This window comes from Odocoileus virginianus, chromosome 2, assembly GCF_023699985.2.
Source record: "Odocoileus virginianus isolate 20LAN1187 ecotype Illinois chromosome 2, Ovbor_1.2, whole genome shotgun sequence".
Lineage (NCBI taxonomy): Eukaryota > Metazoa > Chordata > Mammalia > Artiodactyla > Cervidae > Odocoileus > Odocoileus virginianus.
In genome coordinates this window covers 94014427-94025526 of record NC_069675.1, presented here as the reverse complement: position 1 = coordinate 94025526, position 11100 = coordinate 94014427, and the positions used below count along the sequence as shown (strand labels likewise).

Here is an 11100-nt window from a genome sequence, read left to right as displayed (position 1 = left end):
AATCCATGGAGTCGCAAAGAGTCGGACACGACTGAGTGACTGAACTGAACTGAGGGTCACAAGGCGAGCTGCATGCCTGAGTTCCTGCATTCGGCTCCGGGTCACCACCGAGCCCAGTTACGTCTACACTCTAGAAGCCCGGGGGCAGTTAGCAGACATCCTCAGGTGTTTCTGACAGATGTTTTAAAAGTTTTAAACAGATGTTTTTAAAGTTGGGTGCCGGGGAGGCACGCTCAGTCCCACGAGGGCTGCCCCGCCCCGCTCGGCGTCACCGTCACCCCTGGCAACCGGCTGGCCCCGCCCCTTCAAGGGAGCCAAGGCAGTCTTTGTTTCTCGCGCCCTTCCGCGGCGCCGGCGGAGCAAACATGGCCCACGCTGTACGGGCGCTGTGGCCCCATGGGCGGGCTGTGGCCTGGAGGCTGGGCGATCGGCCGGCGCTGGGACTCCACGCTCAGGGCCGGGCCGGCTTCACCAGGGCAGCGGGAGGCTCAGGCCCCGCCGCTACGGCCCGCAAGGGGGGTCCACGGCTTCTGGGGGCGGCGGCGCTGGCCCTGGGTGGCGCCCTGGGACTATACCACACGGCGCGGTGGCACCTGCGTGCCCAGGACCTCCGCGCAGAGCGCTCGGCCTCACAGGTAAGCCCGAGGTAAGGGCTTGGGTAGCAAGCCGCACAGGTAAAGCCCGACCCTTGGGTAGGGGCCCTGGGGTGACCGCGGAACCTCGGGACTTATGGGAACTGGCGGCGTCAGGAATCACCTCCTCTGTCGCCTCTTGACCTTGAGCGAGTGACTTGGTTTTAAGCCCTCCAGTCCTCAAAGTCCTCACCTGTGAAATGGGGCCTTACTGATGCTGCTAACTGGAACAGACTCTGTTTTAAAGTCGTTTTACAAACGTGTTTTAAGACTTTTTAATGGGAAGATTTGAAAATCACTGAAAAGGGAGTCTCTTGCACGGTTTATCATTTTCCAAATATTTTTCGCCTCCCTCCCCCTCCCCCTGTCTCCAAATCCTGAGGTTGTCTATTTTAGTGTATTATTAGTGTGTGTTGTTAGTATTTTTACAAAACTGATGACCATTAGATTCCAGGCCTTGAGACAAGGAACAAGGGTATGTTCCCCCAGGCGAGGCAGCCCAGCTGCCCTTTGCTATGCTTTGTACACAGCGCCAGCCCGCATCCCCACCACACCCCCACAGGCGCCCTTTTCCTGAATCCCTGGGAACAGGAGCAGGTAGATGGCGAGTAGAGTCGTCTATGTCTCCCTGCCCACCCACCTCCATGGCCCAGCCTCAGTCTCCCATCTCGAAACAATGGGGGAGGGGGACTGCAGCTGTGACTTTCAAACGTGAGTATGCGGCAAGCTCACCTGGGGCTCTCCTGCTCTATGAAGGCCAGGGGCCCAGATTCCACCCTCTCCTGTTGGGGCTTTGTACATGAGTTTGTGCAAACTCTGGGAGATAGTGCAGGACAGGGAAGCCCGGCATGCTGCAATCCATGGGGTCGCGAAGAGTCTGACACGACTGAGCGACCGAACCACCACCACCACCGCCACCCAAACGCTGGGCTCTGCCCCCTCACCCAGACATGCTAGGGAGTAGGGGTGGGCATTCCCAAGTTGAAACAGTTGCATCTGGGGGGCACACACCTGCTGGTGGCTGACATTTCCTTGGGACCGGAAAGAGCGGAGAGATGTCTGCCTAGCATTGGACAGAGATGAGAAGATCCCTCCTACACAGAACAGACTTTTTCCCTGGATGGGCGCTTGAGGCTGAACTGTCCGCTGCAAGAGCCCTTCCCCACCTCCCTGCCACCCATCCCCCATTCTTCCCGAAATTCTCAGAGACACACTGGAAAACTCCCCTGGGAAAGGTTTGCTTGGGGCCAGGGCCTGGGCCCCCGGCTTCAGAAGCTCCTCCTCTGCTCCTCGTCCAGCTCTCCCTGTCCAGCCGCCTGCAGCTGACGCTGTACCAGTACAAAACGTGTCCCTTCTGCAGCAAGGTCCGCGCCTTCCTCGACTTCCACGCCCTGCCCTACCAGGTGGTGGAGGTGAACCCCGTGCGCCGGGCCGAGATCAAGTTCTCCTCCTACAGGAAGGTGCCCATCGTTATGGCCCAGGAAGGAGAGAGCTTGGTGAGCCTTGGGGACCTGCCCCCTGCCCCAGAGTCTCAGGTTGTCCTGGAACAGCCCTGAGCTAGACCCTGCTCTGCAGTCCTGGGAGGAACGTGGGCTCTTTAGGCCTCCGCTGAGGATTATAAACCAGTGAGTCTAACTAAAGAAGGCAGAGCGCCACAGAGCTTAACAACGTGGTTTCTGAAGTCTGGGTGGCCTCGGTTCAAGGAGGGGCTCTGCCACTCCCTGGCTGTGTGACTTAGGACCAGTCACTTAGCCTCTCTGACTTGGCTTCATTGATCGACAGAGAACTGTACCCTGTGGGGTGTAGGGCTTGGCTCCTAGTCTGAGGCTTCTGAGTCCACCCAGCCCCTCAGTGCCCAGGAGGCCAGGTGGGAGAGGCGGCAGGGCTCAGATCCTGGGTCCTTCCCACCTCCTCCTCTCCATTAGCCACACTTGGGTCTCCCTTACATAGGACAGGCTTCCCTGATGGTGGGGACTGGGACCTGGGGGAAGATAGAACTCAATGAGCATCAGTTTTCGGGGTGAACCCCCAGGGACAGGGACACAACACCCAGGATCCCCCTGACCAGTTCCTGCAGAATGCCTGGGTGTCAGGATTGTAGAAGAGCCCCTGGTGATCCAGCCAGTGGCCAGTCAGCCAGTCCCCGCCACCCCTCCCAGCCTTGATCTAAACCATCCTCTTCTCCAGCAACAACTGAACGACTCCTCTGTCATCATCAGCGCCCTCAAGACCTATCTGGTGTCGGGGTAAGGAGCCCCTGCGGCCCAGGCTGGCACCATGTCTCACGCCCTCTCCTGTCTCAGGGAGGCCTCCCCTGGGCTCCTCCAGGGAGTGGGGGTGGGGCTGCGGCTTAGATGTCCAGAATGTGCTGTGGGTGTCACTCTGAGATTTGCCCCTTCCTCTCCTCCGCGAATCTCCCTCTGTCGGGGAAGTGCTTCCAGAGTCTGCCCCAAATCCCTCTTGCTGCAGGACCTCCTGTGTCACCCACAAGAGGGTGGGAAGCTTCTGCGGGTTGACTCAGGTTGGGGAGGTATTATTCATTCCGAGGAGGTGAGGGCTTAGTCTCCGGGAAGAAGAGAGAGTCAGGGTAAACTCTAGATGTCTCCCAAAGGCAACCCCTGGCGGACATCATCACCTACTATCCACCCATGAAGGCGGTGAACGACCAGGGCAAGGAGGTGACCGAGTTCTGCAACAAGTATTGGCTCATGTTGGATGAGAAGGAGGCCCAGCGGATGTATGGGGGCAAGGAGGCCAGGACGTGAGTGGGGCCGGGGCTGGGCCTGGGGTATGGGGAGGGGGTGGTCTCCCCCCGAGAGGACTGGGCTGAGCGAGATGCTATAAGCCTTGAGGGCTGGGGCTGGGCCACGGGCGGGACTGAGTCTCCTTGTGCCTCTCCCCGCCCCGGGTGCTGGCACAGGAAGCACACCAAGCCGGCCCTCTGCCCCCCTTGCCCACAGGGAGGAGAGGAGATGCTGGCTCAGGAAGCCCACCTGGCCTGCCCTCTGTCCCCCTCGCCCGCAGGGAGGAGATGAAGTGGCGACAGTGGGCGGACGACTGGTTGGTACACATCATCTCCCCCAACGTGTACCGCACGCCGGCCGAGGCCTTGGCCTCCTTTGACTACATTGTCAAGGAGGGCAATTTTGGGACCGTAGAGGGCGCCATGGCCAAGTACGTGGGCGCAGCTGCCATGTACTTCATCAGCAAGCGGCTCAAGCGCAGGTGATGGTGCACATGTGGATGCTTGGGTGGGTACGCATGCATGCACCTGGGGGCTTCCCCACCCCCAGCATTAGCCCATCTGAGACTCAAACCCCCAAACTCCTGATTGCCTCCCCCACCCCAGGGGAAGCAGGGCTGGCCTTGGAGTCCAGTTCTGGGTCTCTGTCTTGTACCTTACTCTGTTCCCCTCCCCTGCCCCGAGAGCTGTGCTGGTCCCCGGGCCTTCCCGCGCTCCCCACCTGTGCCAGGGTTCAGAGTGCTCTGATGGACTTCTCCTCCATCCCTGCCCAGGCACCACCTCCGGGATGACGTGCGGGAGGATCTCTACGAGGCTGCCAACAAGTGGGTGGCAGCTGTGGGCAAAGACCGGCCCTTCATGGGCGGCCAGAAGCCGAACCTGGCTGATCTGGTAAGTGTGGTGGCGGCAGGGGGTGCACATATCGGAGGGTCTCTCCTTGGGGTGTGGGGAAGGCCCAGGCTGGGAAAACCCAGGTGTGGTCAACACCTGCATCTCACAGCTCCTCCATCCCAGGGGCACCTGGCTCCACTGATTGTCAAGGGCTTAAGGAAAACAAGTGCTCCAGGCTTCTACCTAGCAAAAAGTACCGTGACAGGGTCTTGTTAGCCTGACCTCAGTACCAGTCCTTGAAGTAGTTCTACCAGGGTAGAATATGTGGCTTGTGAGGTTCAGGTCTTGGAGCAGGTAATGGGGTCCCCTCTTCTAAAATCTCAGGACCTGAGGGTGGGGGAGGGCATTTTCTCAGAGGAAATTCTTGAGTTTGTGTGTGGGGGGGGGAATGCGGTTAGTTGCCTGGAAAAGGGGATGTGGGTGCAGGGCAGGCAAAACCTGCAACCAGCCCACACACTTCATTCAAAGCCCCATGTGCAAAACTGGCCCATTAGTGGGTGTCTCACTAATCCTGCCGACTACGCCAATTGTATTGCTGATCCTGTTCATGACGCCAATTGTCTTGCTGTTCACACTGCACTGTTTGCTGAACCCAGGGGAGACGAGGCCCGAGCTGCAAGGCTGGAAGAAAGCTCAGGGAGCCGTAGGAACTGCAGACGCATTTATTCTCTCCTGGCTGGCACCACAGCTGTAGCAGCAGACATAACATAAGCACACACAACACAACACAACCGCTGGGGTGTTCCAGGTGGAGCTTATATGTGCTTACAGAACCAAAGTAGCCCGTGGCCAAGCGAGTACCTAGTGAGGTTCACACACAGTGCTATAAGTGATCTCAGCCCTTACATATTCATTATTGACAAAACATGGGGCGAAAGCCAGAGGGCATGGGGCGAGAGAGCCTGACCACCCATCTTGGCTAATTTGCTGTTTCCCTAGAATGGGTCATGGGGCTCTCAGAGAGGGGAGGTGATGGGCCGGTGTGGACACCCCTCTGTACCCACCCCCAGGCAGTCTACGGCGTGCTGCGTGTGATGGAGGGTCTGGAGGCCTTTGACGACCTCATGCGTCACACTCACATCCAGCCCTGGTACCTGCGGGTGGAGAAGGCCATCGCCGAGGCCCCCCAGTGAGCTCAGCCTTGTGGTCGCTGCCGGGGGAGGGCGGAAACAGCAGAAGATGCCGGCTGCGAAGGACCAGGGCCGCTGGGCCAGCAGTTGGCGACGCTGAGATACTGCGCAGCAGGGGACAGGATCATTCGGCCTCTTGCGCACCCCACCCTGGCAGCCCCCTCGCTTCTAACACTGGATGTCTGCTGGGGCCCTGGGAGACAAAGCCCAGGCTTGGTTTCCATCCACGGGGCACGGAAGGCTACCTCCCTCCACACTGGCCCCAGGGGCTGACCCTCCCCGACTCCCTGCCGGGCCTCCCTGCTCTCAGCCTTCTCTGGGGCTCTCAAGGCTGCCCTGTCTGTGCTGCGTGGTGGGAGTCAGGTCAGGCTCCTGCCCTGAGCAAGGGAAGCAGGGACCCTTCGGTTTTGGGAGACCCCATCCTTGGCTCCCTCTGGTTTCTGCTGTTTCCAGGTGCCCCCCGGCCCCCCCGGGACTGTATATCACGTTTGCAATAAAGAAAAGGTTTGCAGCTCCCCACGTGGTGGCGCTGTAGTGGAGGTCAGTGCAGGTTAGGGAAGGCGGCCCTGGCGATTAATACTGTTTGTCCAGGGCTTAGCGAGGGTCAGGCCTGGGTGAAAGGCTCAGCGGGCTTTGTGTCCCGGAATCCCTGGGTTCATGGCCACAGGATGCTCAGCAGGGAGGTGCAGAGATGGCCTGGGGCGCGGGTCTGGTTTTGCTCCCCACTGGCTGTGGGACTCTGGGCAGGCCAGCAGCACCCCTCTCTGAGCCCAAGTCTCCTCCTCTGTCAAGTGGGCACAAGGATGGTCCCCACCTCCAGGGGCAGTTGAGAGGGTTCAACTGCAAGACGCAGGTCAGTGTGTGGAAGGATGTCCGGCTCAGCGGGGCCTGGAGTTGTTCCAGTCCTCTACCCACCAGGAGACCAGGGGTCAGAGGATACGGGGCCCTCCGAGGCCCTCCGGCCATGGATGGCCACCCAGGGCTTCAGTCCCAGGCCTGGGACTTCAGGGGATGCACGGTAGGACAGGGGTCTATAAAGAGAAGCAGCTCTGGGACAAGGAGGGGCTGTGGGGTCCCTGCCTTCCTGGTTTCAGCAGATGATGGGCATGCTGGTCCACTGAGGTCGCCCTCCAGAGGCTGGACAGCCAGCCAGTGAGCTGATCACTACCTGCTGGGGCCTCCCTGTTGGGGAGTGATAGGCCAACTCCCTCAGACCCCCTCAGGAAAGTTTAACTTTTTTCTTTAACTTTTTTTAAAACATAGAAATAATGCATGGTCTTTGTATTAGCACACGTTCAAATAAGGTTGGTGATGGAGTTGGTGAAGGACAGGGAGGCCTGGCATGCTGCAGTCCATGGGGTCGCAAAGAGTCGGCCATGACTGGGTGACTGAACTGAACAGATAAGGTAGCACCGACCTGAAGCCCTCTGGAGGCAGACAGCGCCATGTGGGGAGGCAGTGGCCTCAGCTTCTGCAGGGCCGTCTGCCACCTGCTTGTCTTGGCTCCCGCTGTGGGCATCTGCCCTTGTCACCCTGTCACACTGGCGGGGTCTTTGCGTCTGCAGAGTGCTCCTGTGGCAGGAAGGTGGGAAGCTGAGGCCTGAGGTCACACCACACGTCTGAGGGATGAGGAGCTATGGAAGCCGCCTCTGAGGGGCCAACAGGTGTTCAGGTCTCCAGAGTCACCACTGTCCGGGATGCTGTTCCCCCTTCACTGATGGGCCTTTAAGTCCCCAAGGGACCTACGATGGCCCTAGAGCCTCCCTCACCTGGGCAGGAACTAGGCCAGGAGTGCCATGACGTGCTGGGGGAGGCCTTCCTATATCCCTTCCCCTCCCCGCTTTCCTTCTCTTCACAGATGGCCTTTTCCACGTCACCCGCCCGGAATTACTTAGTACTCTTCCAGCTGTTCAAGGAGGCTGGCTGGCCTTACTCTGTCTCAGTCCCAGAATCCCCAAAGGGAGCATTTGATGTGACCTGCTCGGGATAAGGCATCCCCCTTCAGTCCGTGGCACCGTGGCCTGGGGAGGGTCTCATGTCTCACAGCCCCACCGTGTGCTCCCTACCTTTTCTGCTCCTCCTGCTGAATCTGGTGACTGGGTCTCCCAGCCTTGGCTTCCTCGGGAGGCCTGGTCCAGCTAAGGAGACCCCGTGGTGCAGGCCAGACCCCAGCTGCTCATCACCACCCCTCTCCTCCTGTTCACAGAGATGTTTTCTTCTGACTTTGCATTTCTCAGAGAAAGATACGGTTAATGACAGAGCAGCCATCCTGGGGATAGGGGCCTGACTCCTCACTGTGGCTTCATCCCTGAGGTTGCTGCAGGTGGAGAGGAGCCTGTCCATACCGTCCTACCCTCATCCACCTCCACTAAACGGTCACCTTGAAAAGTCCAAGTTCCTTGGGCTTCCCTGTGACCGGGACTTCCCTGTGACAGGGGCTGGATAATGGCCAGTCAACGCAAGGCCACCAATGCAAGGGGCCCCAAGTCCTGCTTCTGTCAGAGTATTCCCCCCAGAGGTGACAACCTTGCCTCAGTCACCTTTTCTCATAATCGCCAGAGGGCGGTAAGAGGATGCAAAGCCCAGAGAAGGTCACAAGGTCTGGTGCTGCCACCTTGTGGCCAGTTCTGGGATTGCATCTTTGGGCCATCTTCATTCTCCAAGGACTCTTACTTGCCCATCTATAAAATGGGCTTCCTGGGTAGCTCAAATGGTAAAGAATCTGCCAACAATGCAGGAGACCTGGGTTTGACCCCTCGGTCGGGAAGATTCCCTGGAGGAGGGCATGGCAACTCACTCCGGTATTCTTGCCGGGAGAATTCCATGGACAGAGGAGCCTGGTGGGCTGCAGTCCATGGGGTCACAAAGAGTTGGACAGGACTGAGCGACTAACACAACACAACAAAAGTGGGTTTAACATGCAAGGGTCTGAAGATGAGTGGGTAGGGAGAGTCATGCGTCTCAGGGGAAAGAACTGCAGGCCAGGAACCCTTGCCCCATTTTGGTCAAGCTCCGGTCATGGCATATACCCTGTGGCGGTGGTGGCAGCAGGTTTGAGGTGAGAACTCTGTGCGCTGCGACCTTGGGCAAGCCCTTGGAGGTCAGTTACCCTTCATGAGGTTGTAATCGGGGATGGGAATGTTGCACAAAGTTGATGTGCACTGTTGATGGGTGAGGGGTGTTTTTCTGCAGCCGGCTTGCTGTTTCTTCTCAGAACACACTCCCACTCTGTTTCCATCTGGGCTCCTGGAGTTCACAGCTGAGAGCTACTGTTTCCAGACAAGAGCTCCAGGAAGTAAGAAGGGGAGAGTTGTGAGACTGTGCAGACTGGGAGTGTTCCCGGGGGGGGGGGGGGGGGGGGGGGTTTAAGGATTAGGATTCTGAGTTGCTTTTTTTTGGTTAGATTCTTAAATTTTAAAATTTCATTTTTATTATACAAATAATTGTGTATTGTGTATAAACAAATCTTGCAGAGAAACAGATGATACCAATTATTTATAGACCCATCGCTGAGATTAAAAATTTTAAAAACAATTAAAAAATTCAGGGGGCTTCCTTGGTGGTCCAGTGGCTAAGACTCCTTACTCCCAATTAAGGAGGCCCAGGTTCAATCCCTGGTCAGGGAACTAGACCCCACATGCTGCAACTAAGAGTTCAAAGATCCTGCATGCCACAGTGAAGATCCTGTGTGCTAAGACACAGCAAAGGCAAATAAATAAATATTTTAAAAATCAATAAGAAAAATCTTAAAGACATTTGTTTTTGGAGAATAGCCTTCTAGTTATCTTTTTGTAGGCTGCATTTAGTATGTGTGTATATATAGAGACATATAAACTATCTTACATTTTTACATATAATTTATATTTTACATATAAGTATTTATATGTATCCAACATATAAATGTTGGAGAAGATTCTTGAGAATCCCTTTGACTGCAAGGAGATCAAGCCAGTTAATCCTAAAGGAAATCAAGCCTGAATATTCATTGGAAGGACTGATGCTGAAGCTGAAGCTCCAATACTTTGACCACATGATGTGAAGAGTCAACTCATTAGAAAATACCCTGATGCTGGGAAAGATTGAAGTCAGGAAGAGAAGGGGACGACAGAGGATGAGATGGTTGGATGGCATCATCGACTCAATGGACATGAGTTTGCATAAGCTTTGGGAAATGGTGAAGGACAGGAAAGCCTGGCATGTTGCAGTCAATAGGGTCCCAGAGTTGGACACAACTGAGCAACTGAACAACAAATGTATCCCATAGTTGGTGGTCGTCTTGTTGCTCAGTCTTGTCTGACTCTTGTGACGCCATAGACTGTAGCCCACCAGGCCCCTCTGTCCATGGGATTCTCCAGGCAAGAATACTGCAGTGGGTTGCCATTTCCTTCTCCAGGGGATCTTCCCAACCCAGGAATCAAACCTGAGTCTCCTGCCTTGCAGGCAGTTTCTCTACCGACTGAGCTACAAGTGAAAACCGTCCAACAGTTAAATGGGGCATATTTTGTGGCAAGCACTGTTTTAAGCACTTTACACAGACTTTCAATATCCCTCTGAGGTAAGTACAAGTATTCCCATTTTACAGATGAAGAAACTGAGGCATCAGGTTAAGTGAATTGCTTGGTGTCACACAGTAAATAGCACAGGAAAGATTTGAACCTAGATTTCCTAGACCCAGAAACACTGATCTTAATCAGATTATAATATCCTCTCTCTAGAAATACATTTTTTTAAATAAAAATCCAGATCACATTGTAGTCCAGATCAGCAACCATTCTCCCTCACTGTTTCTAATGACTGCTCCACTGTATGCCACTGCTGCCTACTTTATTTAACCAGTTGGATGGGAAGGATTTGGACGGGCATTAGTGTCCAAGAGAACAGGGCTGATAGTGGTTGGGGGGGGGGGGGGGGATGGTGTGGTGGGCTAAATAATGACCCCCAAATATATCCAGGACCTAGTCCCTGGAACCTGGGAACATTACCTTATGTGGCAAAGAGACTCTGCAGATGTGATTAAATTAATGATTTGGGGATGGAGAGATTTTCCTGGATTATCCAGTTGGGCCCTAAATGTAATCACAGTCTGCTTGTAAGAGGGAGGCAGAGGGAGCTTTGACTAAAGAGATGTGAGAACAGAAGTGAGAGGCTGGAATGACGCCAGGAAGAGGTCACAAGCCAAGGAGAGCAGCCGGTCTCCAGAGGCCGGAAGAGGCAAGAAATGAATTCTCCTTGAGAGGCTCCGGAAGGAAGCAGCCCTGTGGGATACCTAGATTTCAGTCCATTGAGATTGATTTTGGACTTCCGGCCTCCAGAACTACTGGGAATAAATATGTGTTGTTTTAAGAGGCCACATTTTTTTTTTTTTTTTTTTTGTCTGTGATTTGTTGTTTTTCTTTTTTTTTTTTTTTTTTTTTTATTTGTTGGAGGCTAATTATTTACAACATTGCAGTGGTTTCTGTCATACATTGAAATGAATTAGCCATGGATTTGCATGTATTCCCCATCCCAGTCCCCCCTCCCACCTCCCTCTCCACCCCATCCCTCTGGGTCTTCCCAGTGCACCAGGCCTGAGCACTTGTCTCATGCATCCAACCTGGGCTGGTGATCAGTTTCACCCTAGATATACATGTTTCGATGCTGTTCTCTTGAAACATCCCGCCCTCGCCTTCTCCCACAGAGTCCACAAGTCTGTTCTATACATCTG

General features: G+C 55.3%; 1 protein-coding gene and 1 non-coding gene across 2 annotated transcripts; both read left to right on the top strand.

Moving 5' to 3' along the window:
- The first annotated feature begins 329 nt into the window (after positions 1–329).
- PTGES2 (prostaglandin E synthase 2) lies at positions 330–5915 on the top strand. Its single transcript, XM_020874836.2, has 7 exons — positions 330–635; positions 1931–2128; positions 2820–2878; positions 3244–3393; positions 3657–3857; positions 4149–4266; positions 5277–5915. The coding sequence occupies exons 1-7, from the start codon at positions 366–368 to the stop codon at positions 5397–5399; spliced, it is 1119 nt and encodes a 372-aa protein (XP_020730495.1). The 5' UTR covers positions 330–365; the 3' UTR covers positions 5400–5915.
- Positions 5916–8949: 3034 nt separating this feature from the next.
- TRNAG-CCC (transfer RNA glycine (anticodon CCC)) lies at positions 8950–9022 on the top strand. The gene has a single exon. It is a non-coding gene; the product is annotated as a tRNA-Gly (tRNA).
- The last annotated feature ends 2078 nt before the right edge of the window (positions 9023–11100 follow it).

What these genes read in the sequence shown, in the direction of transcription:
- PTGES2 (XM_020874836.2), top strand. Translation starts at nt 366, where the DNA reads ATGGCCCACGCTGTACGGGCGCTGTGGCCCCATGGGCGGGCTGTGGCC. An exon ending in AGCAAGCGGCTCAAGCGCAG is followed by an intron (nt 3,858 to 4,148) that starts GTGATGGTGCAC and finishes ATCCCTGCCCAG; the next exon opens with GCACCACCTCCGGGATGACG. An exon ending in AGCCGAACCTGGCTGATCTG is followed by an intron (nt 4,267 to 5,276) that starts GTAAGTGTGGTG and finishes ACCCACCCCCAG; the next exon opens with GCAGTCTACGGCGTGCTGCG.